Genomic DNA, 26,742 nt, shown 5'->3' on the forward strand with positions numbered 1-26,742 from the left:
ACGATTTTTGCTACGAGAAATGCTACGATAAATGCTTCCGTCTAAAACTAGCCTAAGGTAAAAACTTGGTAGGATGACCGGTCGATGTCCAATTAAAAAATTTAGTACATTGAAAATAAAAAGAAAGTGACAATGGGCTTAAAGAAGTTGACGGTTTTACTATAATAATAATAATAATAATAATAATAATAATAATAATAATAATAATAATAATAATAATAATAATAATAATAATAATAATAATAATAATAATAATATTAATATTAATAATAATAATAAAACTCTGAATCTTTGAACAATGGCTGGTGGAATTAAATCATCAAGCACAATATAGCTACCTATAGATAAGTAGTTATGTATTGTGCATTTTGTGTGCACTGTCCTCCAGTTTGTGTGTAAAATTGTGCAATTTGGACGAAAGGTGTGTGTAATTTCGCTTGCCGTGTCTGGCAACACTGGAATGTGGTGATTGGTTGAAAACAGAGGTGTGTTGTGGTGTACCAAATGCAAAATTTTGTTCAATTTAATTAGTCATCTTTCATGAAGTATGGATTGTTTTATTTCATATCCAATTGACACCGACTTTCCAATTCAAAATCTACCTTACGGAATATTTTCCACCGTCAGTAATGTAAGTATGAATTACCTTCGCTGTAATATTTGCACTTTGTGATCAGGTTTGTTTACTTCATACGCGAGGAAATAAGTTATCTCATTTACTTATGTTAAAAACTAATTTTCTTGCAATTTATCTGTTAATGTCTTTTGATATTCTGTACCATTCTGTATTAGGCTTTTTGAAATATTTTTGTATCATTATAATGCTCGTTTAGTCAAATGTGCCGGCTAAAGTTGATATGGTACTTGTTTAGTCAAGGTCAACAAGCTTCAGAAAGCAAACCGGATTATCTACTTTGTTACTATGCAGCAAATTCACAGGATCTAATCCGCATTTGTATTATGAGACGCAATTACGTAAACGTACAGCTTAAGAATATGGGAGCTGACAAATAATAACTTTTTTTGTCTTCCAATGCATATAGAGAATAGATAGTGTATATTTTAGGTTATAGTTAAGGAGCCGTACTTCCCATTTAGGGAAGGACGAGAAACGCCATACTTTCAGGAATTATTCATTGACTATCTAGGATGTTAAAAAGTAGGTAATAGACTGAGTTCTTGCCCTTGTACTTAGGGTGTTTAGGTAGTGCAACAGTAAGATGTATCCTCGTGCACGGGAGATGAGAAGTAGCTGTTCTTAACTATTACCATTTTTTAAATAAAAATCGTTGATTTAAATCAAATTCCGAAATGGGGGGTGCGGTGGCTCAGTGGTAGAGCGTTCACCTCTGGTTCTTGGGGTCCCGGGTTCGATCCCAGCCCCCGCCAAGTGAACTTTGTGGTGGTCAAACACCGTGCTCGTGGGTTTTCTCGGGGTTCTCCCGTTTCCTCCCACTTTCTTCATTCCACCATTTCACTCATCTCTCATCATCACCGTCTCCTTTAGTCTAACCGGCATAAGCGTGGGACGTAAAACTCAAAGATTTCATTTCATTTCATTTCAAATTCCGAAATGAATTAATTTAAAGTGAAAGTAAGTAAAATCCCGTTTCTCTTCTGTTATTCCGATTATGGAAGATAATAATCATAATACAGTGAGACTCAAATGTATGTAAGCACAACATGAAACGAGTATCATGTGGGAACTATCAGGGAAAATCCCGTTTGAACGGGTTACTGGTGAACCCTGCTTTCTTCTCTTTGTAACACAGGGTTTTAAAATTTCTGTTCCAACAGGGAAATCACCATAGACATTTAAGATGAAAGCTCTTTTGTGTTCATGTCTATTTGTTTGTTTCCAGATAATAGGGGCGTATTTAGAAGATTCGATCCCCTCTCCGAAACAAACAAAAAAAAAAAAAAAAAATAGATTTTAAAATTTTGGGCGAAATTTATGTACTAAATACATAGAAGTTCCTCGGGATCGTAATACGACAAATTTTGGATGCGTTAAAATATCGAATAATACTTTTGATAAAGTGGATACTTAACCCCATTGCAGAACATGCCGCGATCTGCGATGTGATCGCAGAAAATTTGCCGCGCCTGTGCAGGAAAAATTGTAAGAGGAAATAAAATAGCCAACAGAAAAGTATTAAAACGTGCCTGCTATGTATAGATGTCTCAAATGCATTTGAACTGTTTTTTACGTCACATAAAGCATATTTTTAACAATCAGAAGTGTTTCTTCTTCTGGAACTGATCATCTTGATTTTTTTATTTTGGAATTCCTGCAGGGAATTCGTGTTATTATTCAGTTCAAAATCTCTTATCATCGCGAATTGTGTCGAAGAATTTGAAGCTTTAAAATATATAAAACGATAATTATGCCTGTTGTGCTGTATGGTTGTGAAACATGGTCGTTTACGCTGAGGGAAGAACGCAGACTGAAAGTATTTGAGAATAAAATCCTGAAACGAATATTCGGAACCAAAAGGAACGGAAATGAGAAATGGCGAAAACTTCATGATGAGAAACTGCATAATTTATACCATTCACCAAACATTGTTAGGGTCATCAAATCTTGGAGGTTCAGGTAGGCAGGACTGTAGCGAGAATGGAAGAAAGTAGGAACGCTTTCAAAGTTTTAACTGGAAGTCCAATCGGAAAACGACCATTAGGAAGACCTAGTCGCACATGGGAGGGCAATATTAAGATGGATCTCGCAGAAATAAGAATACATGATAGAAAATGGATTCAGTTGACTAAGGATAGAAGTCAGGAGAGCTTTTGTGAACATGGCATTGAACCTCCGGGTTCCATAGGTCATAGAGTGAGTTAGTTAATTTTAGGCGAAATTTATGTACTTTATATGTATTTCGTGCCGCTAGCTAGTTCCAATTGTTTAAAAATATGCCCCTGCCAAATATCAGTAACTTTCGTGAAAAGAAAAGTGTAATGTAAATATACATTGCTGTACTTTTTCCTTAATGCTTAAGAAACATTGTTTGGGATTGAAATAGGTTAACGATTGGGATTTAATTCAAAATTAAAACCCAATACTTTCACTTAAATGACATAATTAACATTTAATACTAATTCCTAATGTTTTTTCTTCTGTTCGCGACTTGTATCATACGAAGAAAAAGATTTGATTTAAATCAAAAAAATCGATTTAAATCAAAAAAATCAACAAAAATTATTTTTTTGAAAAAAATCATGATTTTTTCCACCCTGTTTTATTATATTGGATCTTCACGAGCAGACTAATAGCAGCACTCTTGACGAAGATGTGAACATTCACGAGTTACACACAAAATGGACATAATTGATGTAAAATTTTCAGTTTTAACGTCCAACGATTATGCCGGTTAGACTAAGAGAGACTATGCTAAAGTAAGTGAATGATGATGGAATCAGGGGGGGGGGAGTACCGAGAAACTCATGGACACGATGTCCACCACAAAGGTCCGAGAGGGGCGATGGCTCAGTGGTAGAGCGTTCACCTCGTGCATGAGGTCCCTAGTTCGATCTCAGCTCGCGCCAAAATGATCCTTCTAGTGGACAAACACTGTGTGCGGGTTTCCTCTGGGTTCTTCCGTTTCCTTCCAGTTTCATTATTTCATACAGTCCTCATCATCATTGTCTCCTTTAGCCTAGCCAGCATAACCTTGGACCCTTACTTGGCCCGGGATCGAACCAAGCGCTGTAACAAAATCGATATAGTTTTCTATTATTGTGTTAGGAGGTAATTGCATTAATAAGTACTGATTTATTGCATTGTGGTTAATTATGATTAAAGGAAGAAATAATTATGTTCAATATAGATTAAATTACGTATTTATTTACATGGTTTCTGCAGGATTATGTTAAGTATTTGGAATGGCATTTACAGGGCTCATAGCGAGTAACTTTTTTAACTAAAAGTTACCTTTTTTCAAGTTGGTCACTAAATGTTAATTTTTTTTTTTTTTTTTTTCAAATTTGTCACTAAAAGCTACTTTTTTGGGAGGTAAAGTGACTTTTTCGTGTGATTTGTGTTTTGCATTGGCAGGTTTCTAAGAAAAATATTATACAAATAAATGGAAAAAGGCAGAAACTTGTTACTCATTACTCTTCTGAAAACTTCAGTACTTGCTGCCACATGTGAAACAGTCTTTATTCTCACTTCAGTTTTTATTCTTTCTAAAGCACAGTGGATGGTTGGTGGATGCTTAAGCTCTCAAGGTCGGGTTGAGAACCCTTCTGTGTCTATTCTTCCTTCTATCATAATAGTCTTTTAGTTTTCCCTCGTAATAGTTAACGCTCCGCTCATCATTGTGTGTGTGTGTGTGTGTGTTTGTGTGGTTCATCATGTTCGTCTTGTGTTATGCTTCTTGTATGTTCTTCTTAAGAGTAGGTGATGAATTTGAATATTTCATGGCTTTGAAAACTTTCAATAATGTCTGGAATGAAGAAATTCGGAAATAGACCAGAACTGGTTCCACTTACTCAGAAGCTTCTTACATCTGCTAAGTCTGCTTACCGTAATTACAAAGCATACTTAGAAAACCTAAGAAAGGAGGAAGCTCAAAAAGAAGAAAAGATGAAACAAAACAACAAAGAGAGAGGTGATGGAGAAATTACAAACGAAAAAGGGACATGATGAGTTTTTGGTCACTTTTTCGTGTGCTTTTAGTCACTTTGCAACTATTTACAAGAGACCAGACCACTTCAGCCCTGCATTTAGAATATCTCCCGAATCCATCGACGGCTTCGGAGCCGGTACTATGACTCGTAGTGATCCATAACCTAACCTAATCCAATACTATAACAAATCAATGACTACATTACAGTTATAACTAACGAACTGTAATCACTTCCAAGGGAGCCAGTCATAACCAAATGATTTGGGGGGAAACTAAATAATACACAGTATTTGTAGTAGTATTTTAATGATCTATTTGCAATATGAATAATAACTGATTTGTATCTGAGAATGTTTGTGTAGCTAGGCCTAACAGGTAAACCTAATGCTATATGAGAAGTTCTTGTTTAATACCTACTGCAGCAGTCACAAGAAATTCTATAGTTGTAACATGTTGAATTCCAAGTATTCAATATGGAATTTACTAAGAATTCCCTCACGAACTTGTTTCGTGATGCACTAGGAGATAGGACACCACGTGCACAAGGCGAGTGCTATTTACAATCAAACATATGCAGATTCAGGAAGGCGAAGGATCCCCTTCAACGATCAGGCACCAGAGCTGCGAAAGCCCTTGAGAGAGAAAAGTGAGAATCTTTCAATATTCTCATCCCCCCCCCCTCCATATTTATTAGACTAACGATCTAGTTATCATACGTATTACGCGGGGTGCATTCAGATTTGTTGTGGTTGAGTCCTATTGTGTAGCCAATTGCCTGTGAAAGGACGTGTCACTGCCTAAGTGATTCTGTATCTTAGGTTGTACAGTCAGCAGCAAAAACCCTGCAACATGAGCAGGGTGGAAAAAAATCATGATTTTTTAAAAAAAAATCATTTTTGATGATTTTTTTGATTTAAATCGATTTTTTTGATTTAAATCAAATCTTTCTCCTCGTATAATACAAGTCGCGAACTGAAGAAAAAACATTAGGAATTAGTATTAAATGTCAATTATGCCATTTAAGTGAAAGTATTGGGGTTGAATTTTGAATTAATCCCCAATCGTTAACCTGTATCAATCCCAAACAATGTTTTTTAACAATTTTAAATTATGGCTTTTTTTTTTTGGTAAATTATAGACTTTCAGTCAAGCATCATTTCTATTTATCCTAGGATCATGGATCATACCTCCTTCTCTTCAGAATAGAACAGCCTTTAAAACGATAACATTCACATTTTCCCTATCATGTCCCTGAAGCGGAAAATTTTGAGAGAAGTCGGGATCTTTTCTGTTTTTTTTTTTTTTTTCTTTCTTCAAATTTTGATCCCCTCTGGACTCCCCTATGTTAACGCACAGATCTCAAAATCAACTGGGAAATACTAAGGGTGTACTAAATGTGTGTACAAAATTTCAAGCTTCTATCTTGAATAGCAAGGGCAAGAAAAATATTTAACAATAAGCTAAGAACATCCCCACAATACCCCAGATGACCCGGATATAATATAAAAATTTCCTCAGACATCCTTATTTATCCTAGAATCATGATTTGTACATTATTCTCTTCAGAATAAAACAAAGTTTCAAACGGTACCATTCAAATGTCTCCATCGTGTAGGTTATCTGGGGCTGGAAAATCACGAGAAAAGGAATTTTCTATTAAGAAATATCCCATTTTTTACTTTTTACCCCTCTGTACCGCCTCTGTTTAAAGGCAAAGATCTGAAACAAATCTGAAAAATACTAAGGGGTGCAGTGAATGAGTGTCCAAAATTTCAAACTTCTAGATGCAAAAGTAAGCCCGCGAAAAATAATATTTCCAGATTCCCGTATAAAACAGGATCTCAGGTAACATTTTCCTGAGACATCCCTATTTATCCTAAGATCATGGTTCGTACATCATTCTCTTCAGAATAGAACAGCCTTTCAGATGGTACCATTCATATGTCTCCATCTTAGGCGGGAAAATCGCGAAGAAAGCTATTTTTTGTTCAAATTATCCATTTTTTAAATTTTTTTTTTTTACATTTTTACCCCTTTAGACCCCTCTGCTTTTACGCAGAGATTTGAAATCATCTTAAAAAATACTAAGGATGAAGTGAACGAGTGTGCAGAATTTGTCTTCTGAATGCAAAATGTAGGCTCGCCAAAAAATAATAAAAATAGGCACAACACAAAATATTTTTTTTAAATTTATGACATCATCACATCCTATGTCTTGACGCAGAGAGGCGTGAAAGCATATGTAACATCCTCTACAATGCCTTCGAGAAAACGAAGTAAAAAGCTTTATTGATACTTTTTCAATCGAATAATGGAGATTTTAGCCTATCACCTAAAAATAGGTTATATAATTTAAAAGGTTAAGCGTTAAGGAAAAAGTACAGCAACGCTTATCAAAGTGACACTTTTTTTCCCCACAAAAGTTACTGATATTTGGCCGGGACATATTTTAAAGGAAATTGTAACTAGCTTGCGGTACGAAATATATAAATTTTGCCCAAAGTTATAAAATCAAAAACATTTTCGAGAGGGGATAGGACACTTCTAAATACGCACGCCCTATTATCTGGGAACAAATATATAGACGCGCACACAAAAGAATCTTCGTCTTAAATGTCGATGGTGATTTCCCCGTTGGAATAGTTAACGATTTACAATATAAACCCTATGTTACGAAGAGAAGAAAACAGGATTACCCTGTTACCCGTTCAAAACGGGATTTTACCTAATCATCCTCTGCATGACACTTGTTTTCATACAATGCTGTACATACTGTACATTTGAGTCTCATTGTATTACGATTATCATCTTCCATAATCGAAATAACAGAAACGGGACTTGACTTATTTTCACTTTAAATTATTTCGAAATTTGATTTAAATCAACGATTTTTATTAAAAAAATCAAGCGATTTAAATCTTGATTTAAATCGTGATTTAAATCAGACTGATTTAAATCAATCCACCTTGAACATGAGCATGTAAGTTTATTGTGAAACTACGCCTAACAGTGCAGGAAATCAACATAACGTTTAAGTGGCACGAATCACGCCAGGAGAAACTTCGGCGTCCTCTCCTGTACACTTATTTTGGAGCAAAGGACCTCGTCGTTTCACAATAAACTTACATGCTCATGTTGCAGGTTTTTTTTTTTTTTTGTGCTGCGGACTGTATAAAATCTCAAGAAAAAGAAAATATTCTTTCTACTCCTGCGGAAAAAAAAAATTGTAAAGAATTGTGTAATTGCATTCATTACACTACTGTCAAGTATATTGTGATTTCCACTATTCATTGCCTGACTTGTAAAATTTCGTCAGTGAACATTACGCTAGAGAAGAGGAGACTTTGCTTATAACTTAATCACCCACCGTGAATTTTACTACCAATTTCAAGGTCAGGTCTTCTGACTTTAAATTGAAATTTCTCTGTTTGAGTAGGCCGGCGTTAATGTTTGTACATATGTATTTTCATGTTTCGTTTTCATTTCCTAAACTTGAAGTGTATCGTTTAACTATTCGTGAACTTCCATATATCTACAATGTCAAATATTGTTTTATTATTATTATTTTAATCTTCTCCATTGCAACAGAGATTGGCTTTAGTACCTGGTCCATTTCTTCGTTGTCTGTAACATTTATATATTGTTCACTTCTGTTGTATCATTTTCTCTATTTTCGATCAATGCTTTTCAAGTATTTTAACCAAAATTGATTTGTTTTTGCAATATGCATAAGGAGTCCACTGCTATGTTCCATCTCGCTTCTGTGGGAATATGAAGTGACTGGCCTTCTCGCTATAGTTAGACGCAACTAAATTATTTGTTTCTAAAATATTTTACGATGGCGATAACTTTTTCTTTCACAGTTTATATTTGAAGATCTCTAGACAGCAAATGTTAAGAAATAAGGTGGATATCTATACGTGAGAACTTCAAGGTCTTCTGATTCACTGAATTTTTGTACTTTTACCCGTAAGTTTATTGTCAGTCACAAAAGCTACAAATATACGTTTATTGTGAATAGTTGACCACCCATTAAGGACTATGATTAATAGTCTTACCTACAAATGATTTAAATAATATGTATGTATATATGAATCATCATTTCCTTTTTCAGCCGTTTCTTGTTTTCAGGACTACCAGGTTGTTTTACTTTCTTCTCGACACACTCCTGACTTGCACCGAAGAAATACCAGAAAGCCAAATGTAATCGTATCCTATACTCGACACCAATCTGACCTTCCGATGTCTCATCATACAGGCACTATTCCGTTCCTGTAGTTGCATTTCTTGCAGCCTCACTTGTTTCTTAAAATGAACCACTGTCCAGTCTTTTACGTTGGAGAGACTCTTTAACTGTCTCCTCGATTCGCATCAACGATCTCAGATGCTTTGCAATGTTCAAACCTCAGACACTCCATTTGCTTTGCTAAGTCGCAGAAAAAGGCATTCGCCCTTCTTTGTGAGATAAATTGCGCCCTCTTCACTGTTTTTAATCCAAAACGCTGCGAATTATAAGAGCATTTCGAACAACACTTACGGGATCAAAATCCAAAAATTATTACGAAAGTTATCGTGCAAACTTGTTTTAGAAAATTGGGTCGGGGGTTAAATTCACTCTCTTATCCTTGGTTGATTTCTACTTTAGTGCTATTGATTAGAAAGGTTTAAGAAAATACATCATGAACAAATATATATATATATTTGGTCTAGGAATTAATTCAATCTCTTTGTGGTAAAAATGTTAAGATATGATTTACATTTCATGAGTGTCATTTTCACAACTTGCAACAACTTTCTATTCACTGCTATTTTAAAAACAATGCCGCCATTTTGAAATTTTATATTGGATCGCCGAAAAAATCTATACAGCAAATTTAGAATGTCTTGTGCTTCTACCCTCAAAATATCAACTTAAAAAGTCCGAAAATTGCACCTTGTAGCATGGATACCAGCTATTTTGAAAAATGGACGCCATTTTGAAATTTTATGCCGCCAAAATATATACAGCTAACTTAGTCTCTCGTGCTTTACTTTGAAAATTTCAACTTGAAAGACCTAAAATTGCGCTTTGTAGCATGGATATCAGCAGCGGCGCAAATTTGTCTTCAACATTGGGGGGACGGGTAAGACGGTATATATATATATATATATATATATATATATATATATATATATATATATATGCGATGTACAAAATATTTATGAAGGCGAAAAACAATGCTGAGGAGGATTACCCATGTCGGTCCCGGCGTCCTCCACAGGGGACATAAAATATGGCGACATTATTATTGCTTTATAACTTTAAAATCCGACCGGCAACATTGAAAACTGTTTACAAGGGATGATCCAAATATGATCATTCCCTGTAAACAGTTTTCAATGTTGCCAGTCTGATTTTAAAGTTGTAAAGCAATAATAATATCGTCATATTTTATGGCCCCTGTGTGGGACTCCGGGACAACATGGGTAGGGGAGCAGAGTTGTCTTCAACATTAGGAGGCGGTCAGATTTGAGGCTTATTCTGGGAGGTATCAATTTCATCTCACTTTTCTTTGACAGTTGGACACAAATCATCACATTTTTTCCTAAAAGACACATTTCCAATCAGATTATTGAGGAGGACAGTTCCAAGATTGTAGGGGATATGTCCCCATCATCCCCCCGGGATTTTCGCCAGTGGATATCAACTATTTTTTTTTTTTAAAGCGCGTCATTTTGTAATTTTACGTTGGTATGCTGCCAAAATCTAAACAGAAAATTTAGTGTGTCTCTGGTTTGTATCCTGAAAATTTAAAAGGACCGAAAGTTGAACACTGTGTGGTTAAGGTAGACAAATTAACAAATGTAGATCGAGTCATCCTAGGAGCCTCAGTGACGTTCGCCAAATATGAATACCAAATAGCTATATTAATTTAAAACAAAGACATAATTCATCAAAATGTCTTAAATATTTTTCAACGTAAAATAAATGGTCTTATTGTTGAAGTTCACTTTCGATGCTTTGTGCATTCAATTACGGGAATTACCCGAGCACTTGTTGCAAGACCGTTCTTTTCCGAAAATTAATTTAAAAGAATTAACGAAGATAGGCTTATAATTCATATTTTATAAAGTAAATGTTTCAAAATGTCTAAAATGAAATGAAATATCCTCCAGCGTAAAATAAATAGATTTATTGTTGAAGTATTCACTGTATGCTTTGTATTGGTATGGTATGCTTTGTGGGTTCAATTGTGGGAATTTCCCGAACACTTCTTTCACGATGAGTTTTCCCTAAAAATGCAGCTTTCTTTACTGTACATCGAAACTTCCATTAATACTGAAGTTTGAATGCAGCACTTGAAATTGTAAGCGTTACGTAGTCTTCGGAGCTCCGAGCATTAAGCTTCTTAATTTTGACAAGAATTTTTACGTTATTGCTAGTGTTGATTTTACAGAATGCTTATTTGAAGGTAGCAACAAATGACTGAACTTAATTGTTGTTGGAAAACCAAATTTTACTGAATACTTTTGTTGCCATCAAAGGTTAGAAATAATACTAATAGTTCTACTAATGTATTTACATATTTACTGTTAGTACCGGCACCTATGACCTTAAACTCCTCAACGTATGAGGGATAGCGTCCCTCGGCGACGCCGAGTCAGGTAAGACACTATTCACGGAAAGTATTTTCTAAAATATACAATCGCTTACTTTACTTCAAATAGGCTATAAGCATAATCCGCACATTAATTTGTTCTACAATAATCTCAAGCTAAGGTGAGGTTTAATTAATTTATTTATTTATTTATTTATTCATTCATTCATTCATTCAGTGCATTTAGAGCTTTATAAAGGTCTTATGTTGAATATTGTTGTCTATCTTAACATCTTAACATGAAAGCATATAATTCGCCCAAAGAAAGTTTAAAATCTGATAAAAATAACTTTCAATGTGATCACCTTAGTTGTACCAATAATACACTAGCAAAAAAGTCAAAAACCCAGGTGGGTTTTAAGATGGGTTTTTTCAGGTGGGTCCAACCCGAAAATACCCGGTGGGTTTTTTCGGGCTGGGCCCACTTGGGCAAACCCTGGACGTTGAAAGACGAAAAACCATTTGCGAATTGCTGCTTCAACGACAGAGCAGAAAGGGGTTTCTGCATCGAATTATTACGGGTGATGAGAAGTGGATCCATTACGAGAACCCTAAACGAAAAAAGGCCTGGGTGAAACCAGGTGAACCAGGTCCATCACAACCAAAACGAGATATTTACTGTGCAAAGGTTATGCTGTGCATATGGTGGGATATGAAAGGTGTGGTGTACTATGAGCTGCTGCAACCGGGTGAAACTATGAATGGAGAACGTTATCGACGACAATTAATGCGTTTGAAGCAAGCTCTGGCCAGAACACGACCAGAATGGGAGAACAGACATGATAAACTTATTGTTCAACATGATAAAGCTCGCCCACATGTCGCAAAACCGGTCAAAACCTATTTAGAAAATGTCGGATGGGAAGTTTTACCCCACCCGCCGTATTCACCAGACGTTGCTCCTTCGGACTACTACTTGTTCGATTGCATGAACAACGATTTGATTGGACAGCGGTTTATTTCTTCAGAAGATATCGAAACATGGGTCTCTGACTGGATCGCTTCCAAGAATGAGGACTTCTTTCGCCACGGAATCCGTACATTGCCTGACAGATGGGCGAAAGTGATGGCTAGCGATGGACAATATTTTTCTTAAGGTATTTATGCATTTTGTGTTTGTACTACAGCTTCAATGTGTGCGTACCAACCGCACGAATTAATTCCTAGACCAAATATATATATTTCTTACGAAAATTTCAAAACAGGAGGACAGGGGGATAAGGTTAATTGAAAGTTCCATCTTGGCAGATTTCAACTTGAGGCGGTGAGGACGATTCTAAGGCCTAAAAATAGGTATATGTCATATAGCTTCAACACAACTTTTAAATTGAAACGGGGAGGAAGCACATAATATCAAAATCGAGTAAGATTAGCGAAGTCGATGGGGAAATTATTTTCTGTTCATATTATTTAAGTAAGGAAACTTCGAAATTCGCGAGAACTTACACATTTTTACTCGCGTAGCTTTGATCGCTTCAATTACAAGCATGAGGTTGACTGAAAAGTCCTAAACAAAGTAGAGGTTATGCTTTGTCAAAATCATATTTTGTGTTTTCGGTGCTTATGCTGGAAAACTATTTTCTTGTCATGGTAGAGATATGGCGATCTTGCAACATGGGATGGATTTCACCTCCTTATTGTTGACGAATTTTAACCTCAAACAATATTCTTATTTCCTAAAGTTGGAGAAGGGAGCAAACCAAATCTTGTTGAAATCTGTTAAATTTTAAGGAAATTATCGTGGAATACACAGTGCCAGCTGAGTTAAATTGTAGAACTAGCAGAAAGTTTTATGTATTTTAATGGGAGACTTTCATGCCTTACCTTTCACCAGTTTCAACTACGAGAGCAATTATTATGCTGAAAAAAAAGGCCTTGTTTAATGAAAAACATTTTTCCCCTTTCTTTCTTTTTTACGAAAGTTATCCTGAAGTATGATCGTAAAGTTACAATAAATTTAAGCCTATGTCCATGAAAGATGTCTGCTAAGAATGGTTCAGATGTTAACATGCTTTCATAAGATAAGGTGAATTCATCTCTTGTCTTTGACTAATTTGAACTTTAAACAATAGGAGTAAGTTCCTAATTTCAAACAACACACCATATTTAATAAAATTCAGGTACTTTTTACAATATCTTCGCAGAACATTTTTTTAAAAACTTTATGTGTATGTGGGAAGTGGGTAATTAACTCTCTTTATGGGTCGATTTCAACTCCAAGCAGAGAATATGTTTGGAAGGCCTGAGAAAAATACACTCCACATTGCACGAAAATTGACCACTTCTTTGAGAAAAATTATCGTACAACATAATTAGCAATGTGATCGGTGAAATCCTGCCTTTTAATGACTGGTTTTACACCTTTTAATGACTGGTTTTACACACTTCCGTATTGTGTAATCGGTGAGGATTATGAGAAAGCTTCAAAGAACATATACACTATTGTATGTACTATCAATAATTTTTACGAAAGTTATAGTGGAAACGTATTTTTAATTATAATTTACCCTTCATTGGGAAGAGAAAGATTTCACTCCTGATTCTTCTCTAATTTCAACTCCATTCATTGAGGATAATTGAGAATATGTCTTCCAGTTCTGAATACTTAACTGGCTTTGGAAAAGTTTCATAAAGTATTATTTTCAAACACTAATGTAATTATTTTTAAGAATTTGCCACAAGATTGACTTATTCTGAGTTTTAATGGAACAGTTCTTTTTAAGCACTTGGTACAAGATTGACTTATTTATGAGTTTTAATGAAACGACATTCTTTTTTAAGAATTTCGCACAAGATTGACATATTCGTGAGTTTTAATGAAGCTAATATCATTACCCATTTGTCAATCATTTGCTGTTGAGTGATTGTGGGAGCAGAGTATAGCATTTGAGCTTATTTTATAATATGAAGGAAGTATATTTATGTCTTGAAATTTTCTTTTTCGTTTTAAGTAATAGTGTCTGATATTTCATTAGCAATTACTATTGACCCATTTCCAAGAATGATGTATTACATTAGTTCCTAAAGTTTTAATAATAATGGTTAGTTGGTTTCCTGTAACGCGCCTGTTGTTGTACTTTCTGTAACATTTCTGCCTAAATCCTTATGCTGGGAACATAAGACTATGCTTTCAGTATAGAGTTGATAATTCGGTTAAATATATACCGTAGAAAAGAGAGGAAAACTTACCCGATAGAAATTTTCAAGGAACGCAGTAACATGATTGGTTTGAAATGCATCCTTAATGCTGCTTTTAGCACGAAGGTTATGTAAAACGTTAACTTAGAGCTTAACATGGGATTCAACTACATGAACTTCTACTACCGAGAATCGAACCTTGGTCACCTGCGCTCAAAAGCGTGTATTGCATTACTGTGTCCCGCTAAAAGTTGTGAGGTAAGAACGATAATACTGATATAGTCAGATAAAAGATTTTAAGTCTACATGAACAATTTAAGCATAACCGTGGGACGTTAAACTTTAAAAAAAGGGTAAAAGATGCCAACACCAATCAGTTGTATTTTTCTGTTTTGTACGCTGAAGGAAGAGAGATATGATAAAATAAATAACAATAGTATTATGTTGTCCTATGTAATGTAATAAAACTTTATGTAATAAAACATAGATTATTTTATATTTACAGATCTATTTTCTATGTACTTTCAGCCTACCCCAAGAATTGGAGTGGCTGTTGGAGATCAGATTTTGGATTTAAAAGAAATCAAACATTTGTTCAAAGGTCCAATTTTGAGTAGTAACCAAAATGTATTTGAAGAGGTAAGGCATTCTCCATGTCTTCCTTAGCGTTTACATTTGCTTTTGCCATTGGTAGTGTTATGCAGAAATAGGAAAAATAATGGAAATTATGATCTTTTCTAGTATGCCATTATTTGGTAGTGTGGGTGTTTTCTGAGCCCCATGAACAAAGTCCAATGGCTGTCATTTTTGAAAAGCAACGGTTTTTCTATAGCAAAGACTCGTGGGTAGAAATACATCAGGAGTCTGTATAAAGAGACGAAATTTTTAATGGGGAGAAAAATAAGAATTGAAATGTTTAGGCCAATTAATAACCAAAATGTATACTTTATATACAAGAACGACACTCAATTCAATGCTTTACCCAAGAGAGAAGCATTGAGTACCTTGAAAGACAAGTATTATTTTTTTGGTCGTCTTGCAGTCATATCTTTGGCTTTATCATATTTTTCAGACCTAATGTCCATTCCAATGAACATGTAGTTCATCGTGCTATTTCTTATTTTTATAATGGAATACTTTAGTTGAGAACATTTGGTACCTTCAATGGATACTAGGATGTACTTCTCTTGTAACTTGCCATTTAATGACTTCATTCTCGATTCTCTGAATTACAAAAATATTTCTTTCAATGATTTTTAAAAAAAATATCAGGTCTGAAAGGGTTGCAAGCCTGAGAGCAAATAATACATTCGTAAGACATCCTGTTACGAGTCTAAAATCTTTAAAAGAGGAAGAGTAGCCGTAGTTATCTGAATACTTCAGTGTTTTTCCTTCCTTTTATCGTTTTTCTTTCTTTAAATTCAGTATGATAGACTTATTTACCTGCAAATCAGTTCATGACTAAATGGTACGTAACTACCATATACTACAATTTGAAATGCAGAGAATATTTACTTAATCCTTTTGTGAACTCAATTGATGTTTCAGTTCCCACAGTTATGTCTATATATACTTATCGTTAAGTGTAATTTTCTGAAAAAAGATAATACAAAAAAGTATGTAACTGTGAAATTATGGCAAAGGAGGAAATTATTGCTAATTTAATTACTTACTTTCTATTGTACTTAATATTCATGTTTATGCTCTGTAGTGTAAGTGGATTGGTCCATTGGTTGGTTTGGGGATTAATACCTTTTAGCAGGAAGACTATATAAGAGATGAACCCACAGCTTAACTGGGATCCAAACTTTATAATCTCACAGGGAAAATTCGAGTTTTTCACACCAAAGGCGTGTACACTAACAATATAGCCACAAGGGAATTCTATAGGGTAAATAGGAAATTCATAAATGATCATGGCAATAACAGTCAATATGATATCATGTTATAACATCCCTTTTGCCTTCCACTCGCCAACAAATACCTCAGTTCATTCAACTAGGTACTTTCATTGTTTGAGAACTGAGAAAATAGTTCACAACGGTTTTACCGAGAAAATTACAAATGGGAGCTCAAACAGATGTACAAAGCATTTGTTGCAATCATTCTCAATAATTGTTCCACTCAGTTGGTCACACTTGTTATCTTCCGTTATTACCAGATTCTCCCGGCAACTGTATGCCTTGGCAAGACCTTGAAACCTAGTCGAAGCCGCTTTTTGATGGGTACTAGTGTAAAACATTTATTTGATGTTTCACGTATGCTTATGTTCCATAATAGCCATAGTTTATTTATTTATTTATTTTTCGACTAGTTGTACTAGTTATTATAGTTAATTTGTTTCCTTTGTAGTCGACTTTGAACAAATTCATGTCTTTGGGCCGACCAGCGTGGCTTGAAGCTAGAAGCACTCTGCAGAAACTGCTTTCCAGAAGTGATGCAACAATTCAGAATGATGCAGAACTACGAAAAAGGTAAAATTTATCACTTATTATTATTATGAATTTTGAATTTTAAGTAACAGGAGGCATGTAGCCTAAGGTATGGCATCTATTGGTGACCACTTTCTCAAAGAAGAGACTACCATAACAGTACGACGAGGTACGATCAGTCAAGAGGTGAACTTGTAATAGTTAAAACAGATTCTACATCTCAGCTAAGTTAGTGACAAGAAGTGATAATAGCTTGTAGATTATGTCTTGATTGTTTGTGTGTTTATAACGTAATGCTTATGGTGTAATCTTCGTTGATGACTAAATAAATAACTTAAAATATATATATTATTTGCAAGCAGCGCCTCTAGTGTCGGTGCTTGCATCATTCTCACTTAAAAGAACTAAGAGACTGAACCTTTGCTCAGGATAACGGAAATCAAATTTCGATTTTGATCTCGGAAGAGAACTTACAAGGAGACGTTCGTATCCATTTAAACCTATCATATATTAATCTGTGACAGATTAGAGTCATAACTAATTGAATTGGTATGATTCCAAATCGAAATTCTAATTATAGCTTCCATAAATTTCTGCATCTTACTGCACCATTTGAGAACTGCACTTAATATTATATCAGAATTTGAGGAAATAACATTCTCTCTCTTTCTCTCTCGCTCTCTCTGCGTTCATCGTATCGCTACATTCTAGTCTGTCCCTACATTAAACACATATTTGATGTAGAGATTAATGGTCGTAGTGGTTAGTCCCTCGCCCAGTAAGCAGACGATCTGGATTTTATCCGCGGCCCAGTAGCACTTCGTTCACTCTTGTATTTTATCTAACCCCAATGATGCAGTAAACTTCGGAGAGGAAACAACCAACTTTCTTCCACACCAATTTGTCTGTAGATCCTAACTCAGTTATCCAAAAGGTTGAGAAATGCATGACTGGATCGAGAATCGAACCGAACCATTACGCTATCCAGTCCTCGGACGATGAACTTGCCTTTTCCCACTCTTGAGGTCAGTGCTTAGCCAGTAACAATATCATTTGAAAGTTGTAATTAAAGGGCGTAAGAAACACATGCTCTTAATTTCCAACACATACTTCCAAATTTCCGTACAAGTAGGGAATATAAAGATGAATTTTGAAAAGACGAAATTTATGTTACGATGAAGACGAGATAATATAAGGCGAAGCACAATTTTGTATTTTGCATTCATTTTCTTCTTCCATCTACTGATTCACTTGTGGGAGAAAGAAATAAACATATACGATATGATTCATTCATGGGCCACTGTGACTTAGTGGTAGAACGTTCACATCTGGTGCGGAAGGTCTCTTGTTCGATCCCAGCTCGTGCCAAGTGGGCTTTGCAGTGAAGAGACACCGCGCGCGTGAATTTTCTCGGGATTTTTCCATTTCCCCGCACTTTTTAAATTTCATTTATTCTCACCAATACCATCTCCTTAATCTAGACAACATTAGTGTAGGACGTAAAACTGAAGGATTTCATTTTCTTTCATATAATAGGACTCATGTAACCGAAATGCTAGATACCACAAAGAACCTCATGTATTTGAGCTCAATATTAAAGAAGCATTGTGGGTAAGAAGTTGTTTCTGTTTCGGTTACACAGAGAGGGAGAAATTATTAACTCTAGTATTTATTTCGTTTTATAGGTATTGAGTTTTTAGTCACGTGAATTGTAAAATTTCACACGTCATCTATAACGGTTGTGATTTGACGATGCACACACACACACACACACACACACACACACACACACACACACACACACACACACACACACACACACACACACACACACACACACACACACACACACACACACACACACACACACACACACACACACACACACACACACACACACACACACACACACACACACACACACACACACACACACACACACACACACACACACACACACACACACACCCACCCCTGTTTGTCTACCCTACAAAAGGCGTATGCGAGCTGGGCCATAGGAAAACCGAGAATGCATTCATATCTACTTTTGTATTGAAGCTACTTTCCTGATACGTTTCCAAAAGTTGCGTCGGCAATAGAGCTACGTTCCCAGAGGCATCAGAATGCAATATCTCGTCCATGACTGGATGCGTACAAATGAGAACCCATACCAACTGGGTATTTGCAAAACGAGTAACTGTAACAAACGGAGACACTAACAAACAAACAAAGATAATGTGTGTAAAATGTGTAAAATGCGAGTTCAGTGAGTAAACGTGAGCAGTGCGATTAGAGCAATTGCTTTAAACACTAGTTAACTTTGTAGCAAATGAAACACATGGATTAATGCTGTTGACTCTCTTGGGTCTTCCAGTTTCTTTCCACATTTCCTTTCCACCAATTATTTCATAATCATTCAGTCTCATTAATCACCCGTCTGTTATAAGCTATAAAGTATAATCAAGGGATATAAAACTAGAAATTTTATTTGATTTCAAATGGAATAGCACATTGATTCAATCCCCGGAGAAGTTAGTTTGTGGTGAACAACATCGTTTCCATGGGTTTTCTCGGAGTACTCTCGTTTCCTTCCACATTCTCATTCCACTAGTTCTTCCATCGTCATTCACTTATCTTAACCACCGCCTCCCTTAACCTAACGGCATAACGTGGGACGTTAAACTGTAAGATTTCATTTCATTTTGAAATGTAATGGCGAGACTAAAGTAGGGTTATATCTGTTTGTTTGTTCGATGAAGGTTAGTGTTTCTTTTCAGCACCGAGGCTGTAATAGACGAAGACTTATAGGTGAAGGTGGAATCAGAACCACTATAATAGTTCATATTTTATTAATGCTACCATGAGAGTATGTGACCAAAGAAGGTCATGCTAGCTACAAGACCAGCGGGAGAACAATATTATATGCCTACAAGAAACACGAAACAAGATACATTCTTCATACCAGGTGGGAGACCCGGATTCAATTCCCGGCGGGAGCTCATGTGGTTTGGATTCAATGTCAATGAGTAGGTCAAGTCTCATATAGCCTCGCTGCTGAAAGGGACGTTAAATTCAAATTCAACTTATCTCAATTATTCGTACCATCGAATTTAATATTTTTGTTATAACGTGGAAAATGAAGTACTAAACGACAAGAATACTGCAAAACAAGATAGAATATAAAACAATAAAAGGCAGTAAGTTTAAAATTGTCAAGGAAAGGATTTTAAAAGGTTAAGACATTATCATGTTACTTGCGTTAACACTTAGCAACAACACACAAATATACTATTATACTATTGAACTAATATACTATTAGTTCATATACTATGACTAATATACTATTGAACGTCGTAATCTTGTATCACTTAAAATTTCTGTTTCTCTGAAATATTATAATATATTTGACTAATCCAATCAATTTATCTATTTTACTGTTTTAGCCGTAGTAACTATAAAACAAACCATAACTTATGCTAGTATGCAATGTTGTCAATTTTAATGCGAAAGGTTAGCAATAATCTGTCTGTGCCTTCACTTTTTTGATAACTTTTTCATTCTTTTGACATATTTACAGTACTCTTACAGAATTTTTTCTACTTCGATCTCTCCATGAAATCCATACATTTGCTTCCAAAGGATTCAACTGTTAATTTAATGAGAGAATAGCGGGACGATTTGAATCCAAAATTAGTGACTAACAAAACTTGATCCGTGCCTTCTACGTGTGCACCATTCTTCTCTCGGTTTTTTGTCTTACCGGCATGCTTCAAAGAATCACTGACCTTACCAGGTATTGCGAAACTCAAATGCTACACAATGCTTCATATAAGCATTATATAACTATCTATGAAATTTCGTAGTTGACTTTCCCAACTTCAGGGAACAAAACCTAACTGTAACATTCTATTCAATAATAATAATAATAATAATAATAATAATAATAATAATAATAATAATAATGTGTAGCTCTGTTACTGCTCGACCACTGACATTTGCGCTAGGCACTTGATAGACACATACTTTCATTTGAGTTGATTTAGAGTTCAGCTGCGAGGATATATGAGACGGGACCTACTGATTAACGTGGAATCCGAACCACATGTTTTCCTGCCGAGAACCGGACCCGGGTCTCGAACTCCAAAGGCGCGCGCAATAACCGCTTAGCCACGAAGAAACTCATAGACATATTTGCTTTCGGTGCAGTTTTCATTTATCTTTTGCAAAAACTTCAATTCGGTATATTATTGTCGCACTGTACTTGTATATACATAAATATACTACTTCAGTCTCTTGAATAATTACAGGATAAAGTTAATGTCAACTTAGCAGTACCTAGACAAAATCCTATTTTTCAATATAATCCTTCCGCTCCGCTATTACATACTTCGATATCACTACCACAAATAGAGAAAGAAGATCACGAGTCTAACTTCAACGTCGTAGAATCTCCAAACCAGCAGAAAACTCCTGTTAAAAACGATTTTTCTTTCCTGGCCAACAAAATGGCAGAGCCCTATTTAATAGTTGCATAAACCAGTTTGTATAACCAAGATAGAAAGAGGAATTAAGGGAATAAGCGATGAAACAAAAATAACTATTAAAATGGGGTTAAGTATAGAGGAAAACAGGGGACACCACAAAACCTAAAACAAAATCCACAACAGAAGATCAAATACTGGATTTCGCAATATTCAGAAAGTGTTGGTACTGCACTTCTACCTATTTTAAACGTCCTAAAAGCGAGAAGGCCGACCCGTGACGAGGAGTCAAAGATCAAGCAATTCTAATGACAGAAAGAAGCCTATGAATAATCACTAAATTACGCATACGAACAGTGCTAGTGGACACCGTATCCAGCATTTCCATCTGTCCTTTCAAATATTTACTTCCTGATGTTCAATAATATCATATAAAACAGCGGCTGAAGGGATGTGAAATAAAATTATTAACTTGAAATATGTAGCAATGGAATCATTCGGAGTTGGGAATCGATTTAACAAAGAATCTTATATCTCTATTTAAAAATCATAAGCAGCCAACATTCCCAGAGAAGAACCAGGTAAGCATTTTATCATAACACACGACTCATATACTTAGGCAAAGACAACAAGCTTGCTTTTTTTTATCGACAAACGCATTAAGTTAGTTCCACTTTTCCACGCGTTTGTTCCGGTGATAGCAAAAAGACAGATTGATGATTCTGGGTCTTTCTTCGTATCGTTTCCCCATGGCTTCCTTGAGAAATACAAACTATTCAGCAAAGGTTAGACGTAAACAACATGACCTGTAATTTTGAATCCAAATAGTTACCCTGTAACTATAAGGAAAAGTACGGCAATGGTGGATCTTGTGGCATGTCAGGACTAATATTTTGCAACAATGAAAGCGAGTTCTATAGAAGAATAAATGTACAGAAAAAGAGGAGGTTGACAATTCTTTGAAGTATAGATAAAAAATTAAATTGGTGTTTTTGATATCCTAATTTAGACCAGTCGCAGAAACAGGCCATTCACGAGTTATTATACAAATGTCATTATACAATGCATTGGACATTGTAGGGGCTACAATCACAAAATAAGAATCTCTAAATTGGCAGTGTTCCAGAACAAATCTCCATGTTCCAATGCATGTTCGAGATCAGGCAGAAAAATTCAAGAACTCATTAATACTAGAATTATACGACCCACAGTCGATAATAACTTCACCTCGCCACAGAATATTTTCAAGAAACTAAATACGAACGCCTTTAGAATTGTTTTGAATTTACAGCAGTGTAAAACATACATAACTATGGGTGCCATGCCAGTAAACTGAATATGTGTTAAACACTTTGAAAGGCAAAAATACATAACGACCTTAGATCTCTCCTCGAGCTACCACCAAATCTTGCTCCATCCGAAAAGCCCCTGATACATGACCTTCGAGGTCAATCACACAAGAAAATCTTACAAAATTCTCATATGTGTGATGGGTCATAAAACTAGCACGCAAGTTCTCTTAATTGTAACTAGGATGATTTTACGTTGATTAACGAATAAGATCTTGTTTTTCGATAATATCGTGCTAAAAGGCTACAGTTTTCAACAATAGCTATCGGAATTTTATTTTACAAATTAAGAAATATTTCTGCTTCACTTAAGACAAATTTATTTTACTTAGAGCTGAATGCTCTCGGATATTTAGTATCAGGCAATTCTATTAAAATCTCTCCAGGAAACCAAAAACACAGAATTCAAGATTTCACCAAAAGAGAATTTTGCAAAGTTTTACGGGCTTATGTTCCTACTTACTGGCACATAACAAGGATTTTGCCATGAAAATAGAATCTTTTTAACAAATGTTTCCCTAGCAATATTTGTATTTTTCAAATGATCTTCTGGATTCTGTTCCCGGTGTGGGAGCTGTAAGGTTCCGTGCCTCAGGTGTAGGCAACTACCATAAAGCATGCTTCATTAATAGCACGTGTTTCCTGTTGAAAACATAATCACCAACAGACGGTGGAAAGAGGATACAAGAAAGACGCGAAGTTGGTTCCGAAGTAAATCGAAGATGGTCAACCCTCTCCTCACGAACTTCCCCTTCAGAGGACAGCCATAAAAGAAGATCTCAAATGGACAGAAGAATAAGTTCCAGTGCTTGTCGCTAATCTTCTTAAACTATTCCTGAGATCGTTTCGTGTTACGGAGATTTCCTCAAATCCAACTTCTGAAGCCGTAATAGGCAAAGGAGTATTTCTTTAACTACCTACCCCAGAGGCTGCAATAAACAAAGAGATACAACTATACTATCTCCTGAAACTACGATGAGTAAGAAAGATATCCTTTAAATCACCACCCTAGGCCGTTGTGGGATAGAAGATTTTACCTTTTAATCTTAAGCTACTTATCACCATCGATTTCGGTAGAGGCAAAAACATTACGGCTAAGCCGCATGATGTTGCCACTTTCGTTGCAACCATAGCACTGATCTGAGAATAAGCTAGCAATTATTTATCTCAAACTAATTTACGGCTTTAAACTTGTTTCAGAGGCATATTGAAACGTGGGTCGCATGGATATTGCTCTCAATAGATTTGCGTGCACCGGAATATATTCACTTAACTCTCAGATATTTACAGACACAACTATCTGTCCAGAAACTTGATTCTTGTCGTAAGGTGATACACTAGACCTACCTGTGAACACCCACAATGTTCAACTTTGGTAGGGGTTGAGGAAAAGGTGGGCACTTCTTGTTTATCATCTGCAGGGAATCTATGTTCTCCACATATGCCCGAGAAATCAGAATCTTATCGTTCATCAACTAGTCAAGTGCTCTCCATTAGTGAACAGTTATAATCATTGCCGGAAAATCGCAAGAGGCATTTAGCGTCACGCACCAGAACTGGGTAGAGTTCGATACCATATGAGGCAAATTGAAAGAAAAAGTGACTTTAGCAAACGAAGTAGCAAAGTAACGTAAAAAGAAGCTAATGAACCACCACACGGACTACGAGAAAATATTAACAGGAAAGCATCACTAAATTCATAATTTGTGGTGAAACGTTCAATGCAGGCTGGGTGTAGTGTGAATTCTGCGATGGCTGGGTTCATGAAACGGCACCTCAATTAAATCAACAGATATCATTATTACACGTTACCATTGTTAGCTTCGTGGGTAGGTTTTCTTATTGTTTCTTCTATGTGTAGAATATGATGTTTTTCAATCATCTTACGTGTTCGTTAGTGCTCGCCAATATTCCAAATATGTTAAATTTAGCGATCTGTGTTGTCATTTGTTTATTTCAATATTTCGGCATTTATGTCGATATCTTCAGTTTGTTAATAAAGTTCACATTCCATATTTCAGGGTTATTTCGTGGCAATTTTATATCTTTTTACCAAGAGGCACTTCAATTTGTTAAAATGTCTGGGGCTACCTCATTTCCCATAAAAATGTAAACTAATACATATTTATCTTGCCAGGTTTACTTTCAGAAAATGCTTAGCACTCTTGAGTTAGGTACTAATTTGTGCAAAACAAAAAGTTGGACACCAGTCAACTCCCCTCCTGAAATTGGAGGAGGCAGTGCTCCCTTACATCACTCTTCCGTCTTGTTACGCCACTACGAATTTTATGATTCCTGATGCAGGGACGACCATGTTTTCAAAGATTTTGTATCCATTTAACACAGGCTGCTAGTATAGAACAGATAATTAGGCCCAAATGAAGATCAATAATACAGTGAGAGCAGCTAGATTCATTTTTTCTACTCTTGAATAAAATTCACAAAACATGGTTACTTCCCTTTCCAGCAATGCTACATGATTTGCTATATCTATGCGATGTGCATTGTTAAATCAGTATACAATAGCATTTTTTTTTCGCTACAACTGAATGCCGCAACAGATCAACGAAAGGTACAAAAATCTACCAAGACAAACTACATAAAATCAATAGGTTTCGTTCTGAAACAATCAGAGGAAAATCTGGATGTTATCAACATGGTTGACTAGTATGTGGGAAACATTTTGAATATCAATGTTCAGCTATGAGCGCACAATGTAGAAATTGCAACGAATATAATAATTTTGCACAATATTGTCCAAAAGGTATACAAATAGGTACATAAGAAGAATCAATGAGTTACCTGATGAAGACATTCAGAAGGAAGACAAGACCTTCATCCTTACTGAATGACAAAAGCATTAGATGACATAGAAGCAAATATGAATGTAGATGAACGAAACTTTAGTTCAATGGAGATTTTATGTTAAGCTCCATTCAGGTAGCCAATACATAGAAGAAAATATGTTCACTGGTAACTAATCGAAGTTAGTTGGTAAATCGAAATTCAGAGGTAAAACATGAGAATCTTGAACCAGAAAATCGATAACAGAGGAATCAGGTCTGTAGACGACACACCGAAAACCAGGTAGTAGAAACGGAATACCTTAATATGAGTCAGGGAATACCCACTAGGTCAACAATAATAGAAGGAAAGAATACAAATAATAGAAGTCCAAAACAACTATGATAAACAGGTGAGAATAGAAAATAAAGTAATGAAAGAAATAAACAGAAGAAAACAATACAGAAATAGATATATAGTGGAATAATAGTAGTAGATAGGAGGTAGATAGTGGAATAATAAGAACGTGTAAAGATCAAAGAGAAGGTGAAGATATAGAGTAATTAGTCAAGAAAAAAAAGAAGAGGTTGAGTTGAAAGAAAAGTTATAAAAAGATGATGGAAGGAAGTCTGAAGAATTAAAACAAACCGCTGATTCACAGAAGAAGAGTCAGAAGGAAAAAGAATACGTACAAGTTTACTTTTGGCGCACCATTAGAAACAATTGTTAAAACATAATTCTTTCACTAATTTCCATCTTATTGCCCCCTAAAAGGATTCCCATGGCGACAGGAAAATGCCTCACTTGGCATAGATAAAATATAAGGATGAATAATTAAATATTACACTGCAAAAACACAAACGAACCTGTGCTATGTGACCATTAAAAACACGAATGCTATCCACTTGGGCCATGGCAGAATAAAGCTGGTGGGCACGTACGCTAGAGCGGGGGTGCGCACGAAAGAGCAGCCCGTCAGGGGCAATCGGGGCTATGTGCGCAAGCCAGGATAGTGGAAAGAAATGGGTTTTGTCAATGGTACGAATTTCACTAGCACTTGCAATGGTTTCGTACTAGTAACGTTGCACTTGTACACACAAAATACAGGTTTTGTACATTGTGCAAAAATATGCTGCTAGGATAAAATAACATCAAATAGTACCATCTCTCAAATACACTCACTTATTATATCCGGCGTAAATCACTTGTAATCATTTTAGACTAGTAACACTACACTTGTAAACCTATAATACAGCGTATTACTTTGTATTTCATTCTGTCGCCTGCAGATA

General features: G+C 35.6%; 1 protein-coding gene across 1 annotated transcript in view; it reads left to right on the forward strand.

The window, feature by feature from the left end:
• The first annotated feature begins 453 nt into the window (after nt 1–453).
• Faa (fumarylacetoacetate hydrolase) overlaps nt 454–26,742 on the forward strand; it is an 87,443-nt gene continuing 61,154 nt past the window's right edge. The window contains exons 1-3 of the mRNA XM_081735553.1: nt 454–631; nt 14,933–15,043; nt 16,757–16,878. Coding sequence (XP_081591679.1) covers nt 548–631; nt 14,933–15,043; nt 16,757–16,878 — 317 coding nt within the window. The 5' untranslated portion in view covers nt 454–547. The remainder of the gene's footprint in view (nt 632–14,932; nt 15,044–16,756; nt 16,879–26,742) is intronic.

Source organism: Thermobia domestica, chromosome 13 (assembly GCF_964235325.1).
Source record: "Thermobia domestica chromosome 13, izTheDome1.hap1.1, whole genome shotgun sequence".
Classification (NCBI taxonomy): domain Eukaryota; kingdom Metazoa; phylum Arthropoda; class Insecta; order Zygentoma; family Lepismatidae; genus Thermobia; species Thermobia domestica.